This window comes from Equus asinus, chromosome 6, assembly GCF_041296235.1.
Source record: "Equus asinus isolate D_3611 breed Donkey chromosome 6, EquAss-T2T_v2, whole genome shotgun sequence".
NCBI lineage: Eukaryota > Metazoa > Chordata > Mammalia > Perissodactyla > Equidae > Equus > Equus asinus.
Window position 1 is genome coordinate 76,402,160 of NC_091795.1, and position 21,734 is coordinate 76,423,893.

The 21,734-nt window shown below is 46.8% G+C and overlaps 1 protein-coding gene across 1 annotated transcript in view; it reads right to left on the bottom strand.

Annotated features, from left to right (window-relative positions):
* LOC106847214 (xanthine dehydrogenase/oxidase-like) overlaps positions 1-21,734 on the bottom strand; it is a 71,917-nt gene that overhangs the window by 16,050 nt on the left and 34,133 nt on the right. The window contains exons 11-27 of the mRNA XM_044771838.2: positions 20,705-20,798; positions 19,281-19,390; positions 16,943-17,127; positions 15,277-15,451; positions 14,024-14,107; positions 12,405-12,574; positions 10,104-10,227; positions 8,269-8,388; positions 7,323-7,419; positions 6,325-6,449; positions 5,404-5,537; positions 4,896-4,983; positions 3,601-3,687; positions 2,235-2,426; positions 1,899-2,044; positions 1,019-1,100; positions 366-461 (exon numbers count right to left, since the gene is read on the bottom strand). Coding sequence (XP_044627773.2) covers positions 366-461; positions 1,019-1,100; positions 1,899-2,044; positions 2,235-2,426; positions 3,601-3,687; positions 4,896-4,983; positions 5,404-5,537; positions 6,325-6,449; positions 7,323-7,419; positions 8,269-8,388; positions 10,104-10,227; positions 12,405-12,574; positions 14,024-14,107; positions 15,277-15,451; positions 16,943-17,127; positions 19,281-19,390; positions 20,705-20,798 — 2,109 coding nt within the window. The remainder of the gene's footprint in view (positions 1-365; positions 462-1,018; positions 1,101-1,898; positions 2,045-2,234; positions 2,427-3,600; positions 3,688-4,895; positions 4,984-5,403; positions 5,538-6,324; positions 6,450-7,322; positions 7,420-8,268; positions 8,389-10,103; positions 10,228-12,404; positions 12,575-14,023; positions 14,108-15,276; positions 15,452-16,942; positions 17,128-19,280; positions 19,391-20,704; positions 20,799-21,734) is intronic.

Genomic DNA, 21,734 nt, shown 5'->3' on the forward strand with positions numbered 1-21,734 from the left:
AGGTGTGCCGACTCTGACCCAGCTCCATCCTCCCAGCTCCACTGTAAAGAGTCTCACGTGTTGCAGAACTAGCTACCTTTATGCACACAACACACCCACCTTACACACAGTCACAGAACCCTAGAGTGTTGGTTTCAGAAGTGATCTTCCAGATCACCTGGCCAACCCCTTTGCACAGATGAGCAAACTGAGGCCATGAAAGGTAGAAGACTTGCCAAAGTCCAAACATAAATGAGCAGCAGTGCCAGGGTCAGAGCCTAGGCCTGCCTCTGCTTCTGCTATGTCCTGCTGCTCAGTTTCGCACATCTCCCCTCACACAGACACCATGGAGTCAGAGAGGACTCCCACAGCCCCAGGCTGCTCACCTGGACCATCTTGGTGTGAAGGCCTTGGCCCATCTCAGTGCCCCCATGGGTCAGCAGCACAGAGCCATCTGTGTACACAAGAATCAGGGCTCCTGCCTAAGGGAAGAGAAGGATGCCAGACACAAAATTCGGTACATGCTAACTCAGCTTGGGTCTTAGAACCTGAGGTGCTGGAGCCCAGGAACAGAGAAAGAAAACCACCAGCAACATTTTAGATATAAACCCCAGACGGAGATTAGAGCAGTATAAATTTTGTGATTAAATTACATAGCCCTTTAGTTTCCAATATTTTTTTCATCTCTTTCTTTCTGTCTGTCTCTCATCGTCATAGGGAGGTAGGTCAAATATCTTTGTCCTCACTCTATAGATGAAGAAATGGGATCAGAAAGGCATTGCAACTGCCCTTAGTCCTACAGTCAGGAGGAGTAAGAACTAGAAGTTGACCCCTGATCTCCGAGTCCCATGCTGCTCTCACTGTCCCACGACACATGGGACAAACAGGGATGCGAGTTCAACTTCTGTTTTAACAGCAAAGAGCTCCTCTAGGTAGCTCTGTTACCAGTGACAATGGACTTTCCCTGCACTACTGCAAACAGAGGGGGAAATGGAGCCCCAGTTCAGTGGAGATGGACAAAATCATATAAAGCAATTACCTGATTCAGAAAACTAATCGCGAAGTTTATTCCAAACTTGGTAGGAACTATGCACAATCCTCTCTTTTTCCAACAATTCTCCCTGGAGAAAAAGGAACATTCTCATAGAATGTTCTTGACCATATTTATGTTTGATTGGACATATTTTCAGTCAACACCTTTGTAAAATTGGAACAAGGCATCCTTGGAGCTGCTCATATAGCCCTTGTTATCAATGAGTTGTGGCCCAATTATGGGGACAAAATGAGCAGGGGTTCTGAGTCCTTCAGTGCAGCTGGAGTGGGGCCCACCCTTGAGAGGACCGGCTTTAAAGTATCATCACTCTTCTTTCCTGAGTGGAATTTGGCTCCGGTCAGAGTGCCCTGGTGACCTTGGACAGTGATTGTCCCAGGGAGGAACTGTGGTTCGCTGATGAGAGTGACAACACTTTCACTGTGCTTTGTATTTGGTTTTCTGAGTAACTCAGTGAGGAAGACAGAGCCAGCATAATCATCCCCACTGTGCAGATGGGGGTCCAGGGAGATGGAGTGGCTGCCATGGTCACATTCACAGAGTAGTGTCACAGCTGGCGCATAACTGTGATGTTCTCAGACCTGGGCTGGTGTTCGCTAGAACACGGTGTGCCCGGAAGGAGACAAACGTGTAAAGATGAGCCACACTGATGGGCTATGACACTGAGTGGTGTGGGCCCACCTGCCCCCAGGCTGAAGGTCATTTCAGGATCTTAAAGAGATGGCTGTGAACAAGTTGGTAAACTCAGCAGCTTTGTAAGTTATCCATTAAACTACTAGCTTCATATTTTGAGTTCAAGAAAAAGGCTGTAGAACATGAAACCCCAGAGAGCACCAGAACGTCAGACTCCTCCCCGCTCAGCACGTACTTGTTGAACTTGTCAATCTCACTCTTCCGGGCGTGATACTGGGAGCTTTCCAGGCATTCATCCCAGCACCTGGTCAAGGTGAACCCCTCGAGCTTCTGGTTGAAGTGTGTCAGGTCCCCTTCCTTGTACATGTTCTTCCTCCGCACCTTCCCAAGGAGAGAGACACTGAGGCCCAGTCAGTGGCAAGAGATGAGGGGGGCAAATCCTAAAGTCAACCTTCCAGACCCCTCAACAGCCCCTGCTCATCCTCTGCCCCCATGGGAGATGACCAAGACACACTGTCCCCTAAAAGTAGGCTAACCCGCTCTGACTTGTGCCACCACATTCCCAGCTTACTTCCTCTGCAGGCAGCCCACAGGTCACCGCAATTTCGCTCATCCACTGTTCGGCAATGAGCATTGCCTGGGGCGCCCCAAAGCCCCGGAAGGCCGTGTTAGATGGCAGGTTGGTCTTGCACACCCGCCCAGTGCCCCGGATGTTGGGGATTTTGTAGCAGCTCTCCATGTGGAATAGAGCTGCTTGCATTACCTGAAACCGAGGAAAGAAATGGCAGAGAGCTGTGCATTGATTTCATTGGCTTCTCCAAAAAGGTATTTCACGGGCTGCATCCATCCCTGCCTTTCCCAGCACCACTGTGAACTGCTATTGCCCAGGCCCAAATTATTTCTTCCCTGGGATATTGCAACAGCCTCCTTACTGTGCTCCTGGCCTTCAGTGCCCAAGCGAGCTGATCAGAGAGCCCCTTGCAGAGAGGAGCCACACCCAAGTGGAGACAATGGGAACTCTGCATGTCCTGAAATGTTTGATTTTTCAACAGGAATCTATGCATATATAACTAGCATGATTATAAAATTAAAAGTTAAATAACTTGAAAAAGTAGTACCACTAAGGTAACTCTGTTAATTTTCAAAATTGACAAAAATACATGCTTATGCAAGTCTTGTACAAGAATATTCAAAGCAGATTATCCATAAAAGCTAAAAACTGGAAACAATCCAAATGTCCACGGAGTAGTGAATGGGAAGTAAAATATGGTTTATCCCTACAAGGGGATATTCTTCACCACCTAGGGGCTGGGAACAGGAGTGACTGCAAACGGGCACAAGAGACCATTTTGGCTTATGGAAATGTTCATAAACTGGATTATGATAATGGTTGCATGACTCTAAATTTACGAAAAACCATTAAATTATATACTTCAAATGAGGGAGCTTTATAGTATGAAAACTATACTTCGATGAAATAGTTAAAAAGAGTAATTCGACTCATCAACTCAAATTTTAAATAATGTATAATGTAGAAAATGGTCGTGTGTGCCCACCTTAATCTCATCCAATCACTATTTGGTGTATGTTCTTTCACACATTTTCCCTGCATAGCATTATATATATATATATATAAAACTAATATTACATTCATACACGTACAAGATCACCATGCTGTACATAAAGTTTTGTAAGTAACTTTGCATGCTTGGCAAGAATAGGAAGGACGAGTTTCTAATCAGAGAAGTAATAGGATCGTGTCTGTACTGTATAGATTAATCAAGGATGGAGAGCCCAAAGTGGGGACCATTTAGGAGACAACTGCAACAATAACAGGCAAGAAATGAGGAGGACTGTAGTCATATGCGCAAACAGGTTGTGGGACATGGCTTTGACCTCCCGGTCACCCCCGGGATGCAGGGGCGGGTCCTACTTACAGCCTCAGAGAGATCAAGGGTGTTCCCAGCATTGCTGTAGTGATTCACCTCCAGAGCCACAATCCTCCCAGTCTTCATGAAGCCAACCTGTCAAAAAGGCGAGGGATTTCTCCACAGTCCCCTTCCTCTGCCTATCTCTAATCATTTCCTCCCACCTACGCTACCTGGAGGAAACGGAAAGAGCAGGACATCGCACCACGAAAACAAGGTGAACTTAACGGGTGGAGAAGAGAGGACCTGACATCTCCCCAGTGGCATACCCCTGGATCCTCACCTCTGGACACCTTCTCCCCAGCCTCCTCCTTTCTAACTACTCCTGGCTTCTGGTTCTACCAGAGGGAGTGAGAAGGTAGAAAAGAGGGTGTCGGTCATGAAAGGGTTGGGAAGAGAAATGAGGAAAGATGCTGGAGAGCTTTGCCACAGATTTTGGCCAGCAAACAATAAAAATAACACTTTGCACTAGCATGAATGTGCTTTCACATTCCTGACCTTGTGCTACGATCAAAACAAATCCTACAGGCCACTTCATAAGTGAGGAAATGGACCCCAAAAGACCAAGTTACTTTCTTCAAATCCGCCAAAATTGGGGAATGGGAGAAATACAATCCATTTTGGGGAGTTAAATTATGAAACAAAGTCAGAGGAGGTCAAAGGGGAGATGTTCAAAGCCAGCTCATGGAGAAAGAGGGCTCCCAGGTTTATAGAGCTACACGGCACCTGTAAGGTTATACTGGTGTGAACAGAGAAGGAGCACATGGTCAGAACAGGAACTGATCATCCACAAAAGCCCAGAAAAGGGACTGTCGCACAGGGAAATTGGGCAGTGCCCAGCCACACACGGTCTGGCAGGGCAGGTGCCCATCCCAACAATGTGTGCCTGTCCAGGCCCCTGGGAAGTATTATTCCTCATTGTAAATTACCAAGTGGTCATTCTGATTTTTACATCAGACTGTCAACACACTAACATTATGTCATCCTGCATGGATTTGCCCCAGGTCTGCAGAAAAATCAGGTTTCTGAGCCTGAGAGGAATAAGACCAGATTTGGACCACAACAAATTCATAAAAGTCATGAACACCACCCTGTGATGTTGCTTTGGAGCCAGCTTCCCCCAGCATCATCCCTGGAAGCTGCTGTTGGCTGGTTTGAATTTCTCTCGTCGCTATTTCTTCTTTGAACTTGTACAGATAGTCATGAAGAAACTCAGAGTACATCCCAGAATCCCTGGGTCTTCATCCCCAGTTTCCTAATGAGATGGCATTGCCCACCCTGGCACAGCCCCCCACATCTAGAACCTTGTATCTGGCCAAGAAAGGATGTCTGCCGCCGGTTATCAGCATGTCCTCGTCACGATCCAGCATGCAGCGCACAGGGCAGCCGGTCCTGAGGGAGGCATCAGAGGGTGAGAAACCTGGGAGTCTCTACACCAGCCCAGCCCTGGGAGTCTCAGGGATGAAAACAGCAAGGAAAACTGTTGCTGCCTGGTGCACAGAATAGACCTGCACTGGGCTGCTCTACTGGCTAGACACTGTGTTGTACAAGGTGAGGAATGTGAGGATGGGAGGTGTGTCCTTGCCCTTGGGGCTCTCACAGCCAGGTTGGGAAGATAAGACATGGACACGTGCATCAGAACATAAAGAACCAGGCGATGTTTCCCTCACCCCTATACCCAAGAATTCTAAAAACAGAGAGCTGTGAAAATGCAAAAGCAAGGGGAATCGACTTCCCAAAGGGGGAAACCCAAAAGCATTCCTGGCAGAGGTGGCCTTCTTCTTTTTCCCAGAGTCCACTGGGAGAACTCACTTGTATACAGCCAGGGCCACTGCCGTGGACACCAGGGTGCTCCGGGTCTCCTTCCCTCCAAAGCCGCCTCCCAGTCGCTTCACTCGGACCAAAATTTGATTTGCTGGAACCCCCAATACGTTTGCAACGAAGGCCTGGGGACAAAAGAAAAAGCCCTCACACTGAATGCATCATCTTGCCCTACTGCAGGCCTGACCCAGAGGCTGCCTCACATGCACAGGCCTGACTACTGCTGTGAAGTCTGAAATTCCCTGATTGGGGGATCCCCTCCCCTCCCAGTGCAGTCCTCGGGAGTGGTGCTGGGGTCTGGCACTCATCAGTCACTGTAGTCTGAATTCAGACACTTGTGCTAACCAGAGGGGTGAGCAGCTGGTCACAGCACACTTTCAGAGCCAAAACTCATTCCAATTGGCCAGGAACTGGTGGGTCATGAGAGTAGGACCAGTTGCCAAGAATGCTGGCAACCACTGTCACATCACAGGCAGTAGAGAAATGAGGAGTGTTTCCTCTGCAGAAATTTGTTTGAGCTGCTGCAGATAATTTAGTGGTCCCTGTGGCTACTACTTAGCCCAACACCTTCATTTACAGAGGAGGGGACTGAGGCCACATAGGATTTGACCAAGGCCATGTAGCACTGGAATGATAGCAGCTAACACTTACTAGTCTCCATACAAATATTAAACCTCATCTAATCATTACAACAACCTTCCAAGCCCCATGTTATGGATGAGAAGGTTTATGTAACAAGCTCAGTGACACCAGCTTGTTGGTGACAGGGTCTGGCTCCAGGACCACTAACCCAAATCCCATTCTGGACCAGCCTAGGTCTGCCTCTTCACATTCCCACACTGCCGCTCCTGATCTGCCAGGAGCTCCCTGGAGCCCTCCCCAGGCCCTTGAGCAGACCCATGGGTCACCTACTTGGGTCTTCATGGTGTTCTCTGTAGACACAAAGAGCTCCATCTCCCCTGCCTCGCCTTTCGGGACAGCGATGGTGCAGTGAGTCTCCAGGTAGAAGTGCTCTTGGCCGCCAATGTAAAACTCACCTGGGGAAGCAATATGACTCCCAAGTGAGTCCTGGTTGCACAGGAGGTGAGTTTGCCTAAGGAGAGAGTGTACTTGCCAAGTGCCCTATGCAGGAACCAATGGCTCACAGGTAACCTCTAGGTTCCCCAGTTGCAGTGGAAAAGGGTCTCAAAGTCTTACCCACCTGGGAGCTGAATCCCCGACCCCGACGGAGAAACTAGAAAGATATTGAAATGCATCAGGCATGAAGCTATCTTCTCACTGCAGCTAGTGGAAATCAAAGATTTCAAAACTATACTCATAAAATGTTGGAAAAGGTAAAAAAAAGAATTAATAGATACGACTGAAAATATCTTCCAGAACTGAAGCTATCAGGCCTGATGGAGAATTGAGTTACTAGTGACTTAGTGATGCACAACAGCCAATGTAGAAAACAATTCCACAAGGAGTCTGATCCGCAGCCTTGTCCTGGGGTGAGAGCAATGGACCCAATTTCACACTGACGAGGGTCAGGGAGGAGGGGAGAGGGAGCACCAGCCTTCAGGCCGATGGGGAGGGCAAGGAGTCTGTGTGGTTAGAGGCCTGGCAGACCCAAGGGCGGCCAGGCATCTATGGCCATTATCTTCCCCAGACAGTCTTCCAGATCCCACACACTCTCATCTCTCGAGAATCACTGAGATATATCCAGCCTCGAGTCAGGGGAGTGGAGATTAAGATGACTGAAATTCTTCCCCAGCCAACTGTCTCCTACTTTGTTATAAAGATCAGAGGACCTCTTCTGTTAGGAAATGATAGGAAAGCACTTCCCTGCCCCAGGACTCAAGGGACAGCTCTTGAATTTCATTCCCAAACCAGGGCCACTCCATCCCCACTGCTGCCTGGTGCAGCTGTACCTGAAACAATGTTATCTGCTTCCAAAAAGCCCTTCTGGAGGTCTCCTTTCTCAATCTTGAGCTCAGATCCATAAAAGGAGTTGTGTTTTATGGCATCCTGAGGGTCATAAAGAAGTGTCAGTGACTTGGCTTTCAGGAGAGAAAGGTGGATTCCAATGGGGGAAGAGAAGCTGTTGGAACGGCTGCCCTTCTCTTCTCACATAGGCATCTCGACAAGCTTCTTATAGACTTAAAGTGAGCTCACACGCAGCCCGCAGGGTCGCATTCCTCCATTTCCTCATATATACATGGACAAGCTCGGATCTTGAGGAAGAGCAAAGAATCCCTCAAGGAACCAACTGGAGCTGAAACTGGGAAGGAAGAGCTCAGTCGGCCATTAGTAGACTGAGTCTAGGATCACGATGGGGAAGGTTTCATAGGACCACACAATCCCAGGACTGGAAGAGATTTTAAAACCTATCTAAAAGAAGACGTGGTGTATATATACATATATACAATGGAATACTACTCAGCCACAAAAAAAGACAAAATCATGCCATTTATGACAATATGGATGGACCTTGAGGGTATTATGGTGAGCAAAATAAATCAGACAGAGAAAGGCAATTAGACAAACAAACAGACACATAGATAAGGAGAACAGATTAGTGGTTACCAGAGGAAAAGGGGGTAGGGGGAGGGTGAAAGGGGTAGGGGGGCACTTATGTATGGTGACATAAAAACTTGACTGTTGGTGACAAACATGATGCAGTCTGTACAGAAACTGAAATATAGTGATGCACACCTGAAATTTACACAATGCTGTAAGGCAATATGACCTCAGTAGAATTATTTTTAAAAAACCTATCTAGTCAACCCCCCTCTGCTCGAATCTCCTCTAGAGGATCCTAATAAAGGCGCCTCCAGGGAGCTCACCCCTCTCCATAGGAAGCCTGTTCTCTGTTACCTCGATTGTGATAATGGCTGGAAGGTCTTCATAGGTGATTTTCACTGCCTGAGCAGCTCTCTGTGCATGTTCTGGGGTGTCGGTGACCACAGCACCAATGATGTGCCCAACACAAGTCACCTAGGAGCAGAGCCAGAGTGCTGAAGAACATAACTAAGCTCCTCATGAAGCAAATTATTTTGGGTTGTCCAAAAAGGCCAAGGAAATCCCTGCTCCCCCAGTTTCCTGCTAAGGCCCATTTTAGGAATTCCCTGGGTCTCTTTATTTCCTTATCCTATTTGGAGTTATGTGCTTCTTCATAAGTGTTTAGAATCAGTAGAACTGAGATAGGAGTTGCAAGTCACTCATATCAGGATGGCAAACTCACTTCATTTCATGGGCCAATTCTGATGATTTAGTACTGGCAGCCAGTTGAGAAGCTGCCCAGGATAGAATGTGGTGATTGATTAGTGATGTCTGTCATGAGCAGCCAAATGGGAGGTGTGGCAGCACAAAGTGCATTTGTCCGCTCGGATCTACTCCAACACCCTTGTTCTTCATGAGAAGAGACAGAGAGCCAGAAGGCAAGATCACAATTGGCTCATGACTAGAACATGACTAAATCTTAGACCCTGACTCCCAGTTTCCTTGTCTTTCCACCATCCCCACTTTCTTCTATCTTCCATTCCCCAGATTTGTACCAGAAGCTTCTCAAAGGCAGTAATTATGTCTTATACCTCATCTAGATGCCCAGAAGCCATAGTTCCTGACTGGGGGTTCTTAGACTTAATGACCCATAAACCAATTTTTTTTGTTAGATTTTTAGAATGGTGATTATTGCTTTCTTTTCATTTAATAATTTAGTCCCAATAAAAGCTTAATGGATCTCCTTCAGAGATAATTTTCTCCCAACATCCCCCCAAAAATAAACAACAGAAAAATTGTCCAATTCCTCACTTTGGAATACGAGGTTTCTGACAATAGGAACCAGTACTTAGCATGCCTGTCTCTGGTATTTATCTCTCCAGGACCCAGCTAAGTTATTGACTTAATTCACTAGCACAGCGGTTGTTGAACCTGGCTGATTCTCACTGACCGTAACGCCAGCAAGGGTCTTAGAGGCTCTGGAAGTCTGTAAAGCAGTTTGTTCTTCGTTAAAGGCTCTCCTTTTGGAGTCTTTGTGTCTTGTGGTTGTAGATGTTCATTCTCTGCTTCACTTTTATGTCAACAATAAGGTGAATTTGCCCTCCAGCCACACCTACCCTCCTCCAATTTGCAACAATTGATCTGTACTGTAATTATAAAGTGACTGTCTGAGAACTATCCTAGAAGGATATGGATTCTAGTAGCAGCTATCTTGAAAGTTTGGAAAGTTTTTCTTTTTTTTTGTCAGAACTCCCTATGTAGTTGAAATCAATAAATGAATTTTCATATAAGTGAATTATCAATACACACAGTGGTGGTATCATGATTTCTATTCTGGCTAGTTTGTTTAATGTATTTTTATTTTAATTTTAATAAGGCAACTTCATATTTTACCCTTAAGAATCTGATTACTAGTTCAAATACATTCAATAACCTTGTTTTAATGACACTTTGGTGTGGAATCATCCTACTATGTACAAATAGCAGCCAGCACTTAAATAAACACGTAAACATTAAGTTAAAATTAAAAGTGCTTCCAGGCATGTTCTATCCTCTTAGTGATTTCCCTGAATACTGGCCAATGGCATGACGGCCACAACATGTGCAAATGCACCCTCTTTTCAAGATTAGGGAATTGAAGAAATGAGCATAAATTGAAACTTAAATACTCACTCTGCTAACTTCATAGAAAAAAAAAATCCAAGATGTACCTCATCCTTCGCAAAGACTGTTTCATCATTAAAATATCCAGTTTTGTTACTCCCCGGAATATCATCAACAGAGAGAAAGCAAACAAACCCTTGCACCTTCTGAGCTTCTGAAGTATCAATGGACCTGCAAGAATGAGCCACATGAAGGGCCAGGCAGGAAAACCGAAGAGGAAGACCTGTCCCAGATTGGACATCTCTGTCTTCATTTCGATGGTTTTTCCTCCACTCTAATTCCTCCCGTCTCCACCTTCTATCCTATCCTGTCCTATTCTATTCTATTCTATTCTATTCTATCCTATTCTGTTCTGCAACTGTTGATCAAATGCTTACCATGTGAGGCCACTGTGCTGAGTGCTCCGGTGTATGAGATGAACAGGACAGGCCCGCCCCCATGGATGTTATACAAAGTCCTCTTCTGGTCTCCAAGTACGAGGGAACCAAATCATAGTGAGTAGCATTTACTTGGAGAGCTCCAGGAAAAAAAAAACACATCACAGCTAATCCCCATCCAGAATCAGCACATTAGAGCCTTTGCTGTACCACCAATCCAATGGCCCTGAACATTGTCACGCTACTGAGTTTCTCTGCCCACATTCCTGGAGCTATCCCAGCATGGCGAGGCACTCCGGGCAGAATTAGGCAATCCAAACCCCAAAGAGAGATTGCCTGGAGACTGTATCAATTCTAATAGTCTAAACTACATACTACTCAGTCTGGCCAATGCCCCCATGGGGAAATAAGGCAGAGGTCCCTAGAGAAATATGGAAACCCCTCTGAATTACCAGCCAACTTCCAAAGAGGTAACCCTCACCAGAGCCCCTGAAAGTCATTGTCATTATCCCCATTCTACATTTGGGGGAAAAACAAGGTCAGGGAAGTTAAGTAGCTTCTCCAAAGCCACCCAGCCAGAGAGCAGCACAGCTGGGATTAGGACCAAGGTTAAGCTATGAAGACCGCCAAAGTCAGGTGGGCTTCTGCTCTACCACACCCCCTTCCAAGAGTATGCAGTCAGGAAGGCCCTGATCAGTGCAGTCACTACAGAGTACCTTCACCCCCACTCCATCCTCCTGCATCCCTTCAGACATCACTCAGACCGAGCAAAGTAGTCTGAGTGTAGACAGTGCAGGTCATGGTACTGTCCACATGGGCTCAAGACCAGGACAAAGGCAAACGAATTTACCCCATGGCTGGACACCATAGCATCTGAAACAAACACTTTTTATGGGGGCACACCTGGAAGAGTTGATTTATCTGTTAGGTTTTATCTGGGTCCAGGCCACCATTCCTGGAGCCTGTCTCCAGGCTAGGAGCAGCAGCAGAGGGAAGGCCAATGGTAAGGAGATCCGATCCGTATCTACGCAGTGGCAGTGCCCAAGGGAAGGTTCCCCAGCTGCTCAGCTCAGCGGGGTAGGCGCCTAACACCCACCAGGAAATCAAGCTCAGCCTCAGGCCTGAGCATCCGGGGGCAGCACAGCCAGGTGCTAATGCTGCCTGGCTTCAAACTCCAGCTCTGCCTATGAACTGTGTGGCCTGGGGCAAGTAACTGACCCTGCTCATGCCTCAGTTTCTTCCTCTGGAACATGGAGATAATAATAGGACCTCCCTATAGGGTTGCTGTGAGGAATAAATGAGCCAATATGTGTAAAATGCTTTAAACCAGGCCGCAGTAAACATAAGTGCCATGTGAGTGTTAGGTATCATCACTATTATAGAGGTGGCAATTCTTGCCATTTAGGCTCTCAAAGTGCAACAAATAGGTACAAGCGACTGTCCTCTGCTAGGTCCTTTGTGGAAACTCTGTCTGATCCTTACAAAAACATCCTATTATATATGGGGAAACTGAGAGCTGAAGCGCACAGATCAAGGTCACAGCTGCTAAGCCCTGGGACAGGGATTGAATCCGAGGTTTTTCAGACTCTAAGGCCATGTTCTTGCTTTTAGCGCTGACTCAAGTTCTCCTGAAAATTTGCCTTGAAGTTTAGCCCAGTATCCAAAGTGCAGATCTAACCTGGTCCTGTTGAAGGTCTTCAGCAGCTCCCATCGTTTACCCAGGGCCAAGTGTAATCTCCCTGTTCAGCACATTCCCAGCCGGCCCTTGCCTACCTCCCTGATGTCATCCCCTCCCCCATCCCAGGCATCCCTGAGCCCCGAACCTCTCCTGCTCCTCTCCAGACTGGCTTTAAGATCCCCCTGTTCCTCTCTAGACCCAGAGACCCTGGAGGGGCCTCGTTATGTCGGCACCTCCAGTGCACGGCAGGGTGCTCCCAGCACCCTCCTCCTGGATGTATTTACTTTACTCACTTGATCTTGGCGTGGGCCCGGGTGCTGGTGACCAGTCGGAGGGACAGCTCATTCTGATAGTGAGGGATGTCGTCACAGTACACGGCCTCCCCACAGGCCTGCATGGCTGCGCCCAGGTGGGGCAGGGGCCGGCCCACAATGTCGTCCTCAGACTGACCCTTGGGCACCTCCTGGAACAACACGGTCACCAGTCAGGCTGAGCTGCAGAGGACACAGTTCCTCGACAGGCTCAGGGAAACCATGGAGAGCTTCAGGCCAAAGCAGACCTGAGGAGTGGGACTGGATGAGGCAGGAGGGGCACGGGGCGAAGGAAACAGAAAGGCAGATGAGATGCCATTGAGAAGGTGGTCATAGTCTCACTATATAGAGGAACAACAAAAAGAAGAGAAGTTCAGCATCCATCCATCAGTTAGGAAAAAAATTATGGTATGCTCATACAGTGAAATAGCATGCAACTGTGAAAATACTTTTGAAGAATTTTAATTAGAAGGAAAGAATGATCACATTAAGTGTAAAAACAGGACGTAAAACTTTGAGTGTACATATAATGATTCAAATTCTGTAGAATAAATATATATTATAAATATAGCATGTACATGTCCATAAATGTCCATATATGCATAGGAAAAAATGGAAAGAAGTAAAAAGAATATAATAATGATTTTCTCTTGGAGGTGGGATTTTGGGTGATTTTTATTTCTTTATTCTTTTCTGTATTTTCCAAAATAGTCTAAAATTTACTCATTTCATAATAAAATTCTGTTTTACGTGTTCTTCAAAGCAATAATAAAAATGGCTAATATTTATTGAATGTTTGCTATATGCCAGGAACTGTCTAAGCTATTTAGTTTTACTACCACATTTAAAGCCATCCTATGAAACAGGGCCCATCATCATCTACATTTGCAGGTGGGCGTAATTAACTCACCCGAGAGACACAGAGAGGAAGTCACTTGTCTAAGATTATACGATTATGAAATGACAGAGTTTGGATTCAAGTCCTGGCAGTCAGGCCCAGAGTTCACCATTTGGACCATTACACTCTAGTGCAGGGGTCCACAAATTGTGGCCCATGGGCCAAATCTGGCCCACTGCCTGTTTATATAAATAAAGTTTTATTGATACATAGCCACACATTCATTTATGTATTGCCTCTGGTTGCTTTTGTGCTACCATGACAGAGTTGAGGAGTTGCAACAGACACTGTATGGCCAACAAAACCCAAAATGTTTACAGGAAAAGCTGATCTTTTATCTAGTGTTTCTCAAAAAGTTGCTGTTGATAGAAAGGCTTTTTTTGTTTTGCATACGTGCTCCAGAGAACTCCTGGCTTTGCAGATTAGCCCCACAGAGGCACCAGAAAAGGCAAAATGGAAAAAAAATTCTTTAAGGAGCTGGTGAAGATGAGAGTAATCCCAAGAGAGAAATGTAGGTGAGCGAGAGGGGAAATAGCTTCATTGACATTAATACGATTCCCATTTTCTTCACTGGATAATTACGCACAACAGCAAGGAGCTTTAAGCACCTACATACAACAAGTAGGTCATTCGCCAATGGTCAGCATCATCTGATGTGGCCTGCAAGGGCCCCTGATATTAGCTGAACACCCACTGTACTCACTTGGAAGAGTTGGACGTTGGTGGGAGGGTCTTTCTGAAAGAGTAAGGTGGCGCTGGCAAAGGTGGGATCCAGTTTACCACACTTCTGTGGAGGCAAGAAAACAGAAGTGATCATGACTATTTCTATCATTGATCCCATCCTTGGCTGTCCCCAGGTAGTAATTGTAACAATTGTTCTCCTCATCTTCTCATTTTACACTCATAGTACCGGCTGGATTTCTCTCAACATCCGAGAGTGGGCTCTGAGAGCTCAGTATTTCGTAACAGCCTCTTCTCTCCCACCACCCCTGCACCCTGCATAATCAATGGTTTGTTCTTCTCCCCAACACCAAACAATTCCCTTCTTCCCGCATTTATGCATGCTTCTCTCTCTGTTGGGAATAACTTTCTCCCCCAGCCTTCCTGGAAATGTCTTCCTTCTCCTCCTCAATTCTGTGGGAAATATTTAATGATATGGGACATGTTCACAATATTTTAATTTTTTATACATTTCTGTATTTTTTGTTTTCCACAAGTTTATTTCTTTTATAATCAGAAAATATAGGTACTAACAACGTTTTTAAAAGAGGGATTTCACTCTGCTATCCTTCATATCTGTGAAGCCTTCTTTCCTTTGTGCTCTCCCCAGTTCCATCTCCTCAGTGGTCACACTTGGCTGGCCTTTATCCACTGTGTTCTCACCTACTTTAGCCAGCCCCCTAGTGCCTAGTGTAATCCTACCATATAAAAGGTGCAAAATAAATGAACCAATCTCAGGAGCTGGGTTCTATCTCAGCTAGCACCCTCTCATGAACACACATCCTTGCAGTGACCACATTCCCCCTGGCTGTAGCATTCTCACTCCACACTCTACATTCCAATCCTAACTACAAAGCCGCAGTTGTATCAGCTATACTACTGGAAGGATCATCTGGTCTACCAGGTGGCTGGTCCTTTTGCAGATTTTACAGTGAGAGTTAAAGAGAGCTGTGGCCTGTTTAAGTTTTCACATGAAGTAATGACAGAGCCAGGACAAGAATCCATGTCCCTGACTCTGAGTCCAGTGCTCTGATTCTCAGCCACACAGTTGGCTCCCATCTCTGTGTGGCTTCCTGGACTTTGTGCCTGGTCGCCGCTCCTCTGCCCTTAGATGTCCAGAGGAGAGGAGCAAGTTTACCACCTGGTCCACAGCACTCTCTTGCCCAGACCAGCTTCCCAAATCCCCAAACGAAAGTGCTGCAGAGAGTCTGTGCCTTGCCCAGGCCCCCCACTCACATCTTCCGAGTCCACTTTGCCCAGCTTCTGAAGCACCGTCAGGTAGAACTTGAAGAAGAAGCTGAGGGTGAGGGTGCGCCGGAACTCTATCATGCCACCAGGGGCATCAGGGGCCAGTTGCAGCTCCTCTGCCAGGCCTGCACACACGTCCTGCAGCAGCTCCTCATTCCAGAACCTACCAGAGAACAGGTCATGAGACGGCGCTCCTATCCAGCCCTCAGAATCACTTGGGTGGAGTGGTACGCATAGGGCCTCAGAGCCATATGAACCTCGGTTCAAAATCTGGCTCAGACACTTATAGTTACATGACTTTAGGCAAGATACTTGACCTCCTTGTGCCTCAGTTTCCTCGTCTTTAAAAATAGATACAATAAAAAAGACCACAAAAATAATCGTTAAATCTGCTAAGACTTTTCAATGCATTCGGCATTGAGACATTACTGAAAAAGTAATAAATGTTGTATAAATTTAGTTCATTTATATGAAACATTACTTTCAATTGAAATTAAAAATTGTTGTAGTCAAAGTTTGTATATTCATTTTACCGGTGAGAATAGTGAGGCATAGGAAGTTTAAAGAACTTGACTTATACTAACAATCTGGTGAATGTTGGAGCCAGGAATTGGAACCAAGGGGCCAAACTCCAAAGCTAAGCTTTATCTATACATGTGGTTATATTAAAGATTACATAGGGTAGTGCCAGTGAAGTGCTTGGTACAATTGCTACTATGTAACAGCCATAGGAATAGTGGTAGTCATAGTAATAGTGTAGCAATAGTAATAGTAGTAGCAGCAATAGCAATAGTAGTAGTAGCATTAGCAATACTAATAGAAGTAACAGTAGCAGTGGCATATGCAGTAATAGTAGTAGTAGTGGAAGCAATAGTAATATTGTTTAGTAGAAACAGAGGTAATAGTAGCAGTAGAAAAAGCAGTGGTAGTAACAGCAACATCACTAGTAATACTATTAGTAGTGGTGGAAACAGCAGCAGCCACAGTGCTAGTTGCAATAGTAATAGTGGTAGTATCAATAACAGTAGTAGTAATGGCAGTAGTAATAGCATTAAGAGTAGGAGCAGTAACACTGTTACTAGTCATATCCAGAGTAGCAGCAGTACTAGTAGTAGCAATAATAATAGTATTAGTAATAGAAGAGACAGTGATAGTAGTAGCAATAGTAATAGTAGCAGTAGCCACAGTAGTAATACTAGTTATAGTAGTGATAACAGTAGGAATAGCAGCAGTGATAATACCAGTAGTGATGGTAGTAGGAACAGTAGCAATAATAGTAGTAGTAATAATACTAGTTTTATTACTGGTAGTAATTATAATAGAAGAAACAACACCAATAGCAGCAATAGTAATAATAATTGTAGATGCAATATACGTAGTAATAGTATTAAGAGTAGTGCAGCATAGCAATGGCAATAGTAGTGTAGCAGTAGTAATACTATTAGTGGTGCAAACAGAGGTAATACCACTAGTAGCAGCAGTAATCAGCAGCAAAATTAGCCATGGCAATAGAAGTAGTAATAGTAGTAGCAGCAATAGTACTACTACTAGCAGTCATAGTAGTGGTAGCAGCAGCAGCAGGGGTAACATTAGTAGTAACAGCAGCAATAAGACGCAGTTGTAGCAGCAGTATCATTTTACTGTTGGCTCTTACTTTGACAGCTGCTTCCGAGTGGTCTTGAGGGCTGAGATGGTTCTGTCGGCCATTCCACCATAGCAAAGGGCCAGCTCCTTTATCTGGGCAGTTCCTGGCTGGAACAGGACCCTCATGCCACTGGTCACCTTGGGTATGTAATCTTCTCTCCCAGAGGACTGCTTGAATGCTGAGAAAAACTCACCCTAAAAAATAACAGAACATAACCTGTGTCCCACCTTGGTTTGCAAGGAATGCAGATTTTGAGCCTAAAACCCAGGGATACGCGGTGAGGTGAGGTGATAATACCATTGCAAACCAGCAAGGAGCTGGTGGTAGGAATCAAAGATCGAGACATGACTGACAATCACATTCTTGGGAGAAGTTCCAGATCACATTCCCAGGAGCTGGGAAAGGGTCAGGATTTCTCCCTGTTAGTCAGGAAAGCTGCAGGCAGGACAAAGGAGAACTGGGTGCTCTCAACCAGACAAACAGCTGGGAGGAGGCAAGGCACTTTCACAAGGTCTCCTCAGAGATGCCTCAGCCCCCTTGTCTCCCCATCCTGGGGCCAGCATCAGAGCCCACCTGGCCTCTCAGAGGCTGAGCTGAAACCTCTGTTGGCCTGACTGCCTCTCAAGCAGATACAACAGGATGCCAAAGGGTGTTTGAAACACACCATCAGCTTGTGGCCTCTGCAGATGCTCTCTCTAACTTGTCTCTCCCACCAGTCTATTGGCTGCAGTTAGAAATCTTCCTGAAAGAAGGAATTGCACTATGAAACAACAGCTGCCTCTGTGATCTGAACATGATTTTCCCCCTGGGTCCAAGCCAGGCTCTGTCCTTGGGGACAGGTGGAGAGCATGAGTGGCTTTCCAGGTAAGGACCATCTGATGTGAAGCCCTTTCCGTGTCAAGTTCCTCTTGAGGTTTGAACTCACCCTGGCACCACAAATTCTGATTAACATCGAAGGCTGGAGGTTTAAGGAAAGGTTAAGTGGAGAAAGCACAATGAGGCCCATTGTCAAGGCCCCAAAATGGCCACAGGGTTTTCTCTGAAGAAGCCATGGAGGCCCCTCCTGATGAGAAAGCTGGTCCAGATTCCAGGGTGTCAAACAAGGCCCTGGGGCCATGAGCCCAGAGTTTGAACTTGGTTCTGGAACAGAGGTTCCAGCTGCTCACTTCCAGGACCGTAGGAAGCCAGGGTGACATGTCCACTAGGGTGCGGTGAAAGGTTGGTGTCAGTCGTCAACTGTTCCTTCTTGAGAAAGCCTTCCTAATTCTGGGCATTAAAATCTTCCTTTATGAAATGATTTTTGTGTTGTTAATGTCCCTGCCTGGCAAAATCAAAACTGGGGAGGGCTGTTCCTGTTTCCTCCTCCTTCCCCCACACAGTGCCTTTAACATTTTTTCAGATCTGTGAAATACAAAACTCTGGCCACCACTGCTCAAAATGGTCTGTAAGGACAAGCTAGGAAATCATTAAGAAACCACCTCTGGGACATCACTGCTCTAATTTAATTAGCATTCTCATTAAATATGCCTTGTACCCGCGCTGAAGCACTGGCTGTGGTGAAGCCTTAACAGCCCCCTTTACAGCTGGTTCCCGGCCTCTCAAACGTCACCTTTCTAAAGGGCCCATGATGGAATGTGCCTCGAGCTGTGCGATCAAGATCTGCAGGGAGACAGACAACCTGAGCAGGAGAGCCACCACAGGCCCCAAGGAAGAAGAGCGAGTAGCCAGAGGAGCCCAGACCTGCCCAAACAGGCCAGAAAACCCGCTCGTGGAGCACAAATCCGCCCAAGACAACCCAAAACAAGGTCAGTGACTGAACAACTCATCGAGCTCAAAGTCAGCACGTGCGGATTTGACTGACAGGCAGTTTCTCCACTCAGCACACAAACCCCACGCTTCACGGTGTGAAACCCAGTCTCCTCTGGCCTGGGGTAGGGATATTTGACAACCAATGTGCTCGTGGAATTTGTAGTAAAACCAGCTGGTGACCTCCACTGTCTCCCAGACATCTGCCAGGAACCTTACGAATTATTTCTTTACAGTCCTCACAACCACCTGCCCAGTAGGTAACATTGTACCCATTTTACAGATGAGGAAATCAGGGCTCAGAAGAGTGAAATGACCCACTGAGGATCACACATCGAGCTGTCTGGTTTCATAGTCCACACCCTGTGCACCCCTACCCTGACCCTTCCCACTGTCCAGGGAGACACATGGTTGGTTAAAGGCAAAGTTCAGAGACAAGAACACCAACTTAAAGTTGAGAGCTGCTGAGGGTGGTCCCGAGCAGACTCTGGTCTCCTTGTCTGGAGCCTGGCAGGAGGAGTGACTCGGCACAGCACCTCACCTCCCTGCTGTAGGGGATCTCGATAGCAAGCAGAATCTCCTCCGGACCCAGCAGGGTCTTTCTGTAGCCAGGGAAGAAGGTGTGGTCCATGCGAATGGTTCTCCTGGTGCCTGTACAGAGGCAAGAGGAAGAGGGATCAGTGTGAGAGGGCACAGGGCAGCCCGCCAGTGGATTCTCCATCCTGCTCTCTGATGCCCGCAGTCAGAGGGGATGGCTGGCACACTCGGGGCCAAGGTCCTCCAACTGACATCCTTGAGCAATGGTGTCTGGTGAATGTTTAACAACCAATTCTTTCGGGGAAAAGAAGCTCTAATTCTTAGTATTTGCTAGTTTTTGTGGTATAAATACTCCCACCATAGTAATTTCCAGCTACCTGAATGACATCTCTGACTGTGAATTTAGAAAGAGGGTAGCAAAGAGTTGACACAGCAGGCCTGCTGTCCTCTGAAGGCCTGCTTACCAGGTTGGCGTTTGCTGTCCTCCGGGAACTTGGATCTCACGAGAGTTCCCACCATTGCCCAATAAGAATGACTCACTTGGCCTCTGCTGCTTGTACGAACAAGATGGTTTACACTGAACCCCTGCTTTCCTTCTGGGAGTCTGGATTTTTGCTATGTGCCGGGCAGAGCTGTGTGACCAGCTCTCAATAAAGCCCTGGGTACTGGACTCTAACAGGCTTCCCCAGTAGACAGCATCTCACATATGTTGTCACAACTCAGCTTGTTGCTGGGGGAAATAAGCGTGTCCTGTCTGACCCCTCTGGAGAAGCTGGTGCCTGATTTCCCCTTGCCCCCTCACCTTTTCCCTTTGCTGAGTTTGCTGTGTATCCTCCTGCTCTAAAAAGATGTAGCCATGAGTACAACTCTCTGCTGAATCCTGCGAGTCCTCCTGACAAACCATCAAACCTGGGGGAGGTCTTGGGGACCCTCCGACAAGGAAAGGGGCACCGAAGCTTGCCATTGCCTCGCATTTCCACTCTACAGATACAATAGAGGGAAGTAACCTCAAGAGCATAGACATAGCAAAGTGAAGTAGAATAATCAGGAGTATTTATTATCTTTGTTTTAAAGGTAATTTATCTTGTTGTAAGTTTGTATAATTTAATTTTTAATAATGGCCACCTTTAACAAACACACACAGACTCCCTGAAAAGCCAGCCATCAGCTGTGGTGAGCTGGTGCATTCTGGGTCCAGCACAACACTGACTAAGGCATCTGGTGACAGAGCCTGTTGGGAATTCTTAATAAACAATGGCCCAGCTCTCCTGGCCCCCAACCTGCGTCCATCTCCCTTGCAGCCTCCAGGGACCCTCAGGACAGCTGGGTCGTTGAACTTAGGGCTCTGTTTCTCTAGAAAGTGACCTATCTTGAGAGACTTTTCTCCCCCGCGACCCTCTTTCCTGACCTCTGCATGAGGCAGCTCACCTCTAGACACTATGGTCAGCTTGGCCCCGCTGGCCATGAACACAGGGTTGAGGTCGGAGATGGGGCTGGCAGTTATGATGTTCCCTCCAACGGACTAGGACAAGCAGAGAGAAGGTGTGAGAGCTCAGCCAGGAAAGCCTGGCTCACCCAGCTGGCTCCCAAACACAGGGCAGGAGGGTGACACCTGTGGACCTCCAGCCCCTGTAGACACAAGACCGGCACCGTGAGAACTCGGGAATTCAGAACAACATGCAAAACTCGAGAGCTGAATGCTTGGGCATGGGTCCCAGCTCTGAAACTCCCCTCTCGGTAAAGCAGGGCAAACCCTTTTAAAATTTGTTGGTTTGTTTGTTTGAACTCATTCACCCTTTTTCTGAGCAGGTTGAGGTGGTTTATCGCCGAGGCCATAGAGAGTTAGTAAAATAGAAATAGAAGATAAGGATCAAGGAAAAAGAGGAGGAAGACTTGAGGATGAACAATTTGCTCCAATTGGACCTGAGCTTCCTGGCAACTTGGCAAAGAATGGAGGAGAATCAGCACAGGGTTCTCGCTATCAGAAAAGAGGAAGAAGACCAGTTGCACAGTGAAAACGAACCCTTCCCGGAAGTGGGTTCCAGCCGAGCTGGGGAGCGCAGGGGAGCTTTCTGAGTCTGTCTCCTCATCTACAGCTGGAAGTGGCAGGTGCTTGGGGAGGGGTGCAGGGAAGGGCAGTAGGCTGTTTTGCTTCATTTGGTTTTTGATTTTAATTTCAAAGACGGTGAAAAATAAAACGGAAGGGGTGGCTTTCCTCCCAATGCCATCAACTGTCGTGAGCCTCAAATGGCACCGGGTGTGTGAGCACCATCTGCAGACTGGGAATGTGGGGGTTAGTCTGCAGGCTGATTGTGAACAGTCACCAGGTGGACCCCTCCCTCCTCTCAGGGGGTCCACCTCTGGCTCTCCCCCAACACTGGAAGGAAGTCCCCTCCCTATTTCGCTTCTGCCTAACTCATCTCTCATCCACCTGCCTAGAGCCTCAGCCAAGTACAGG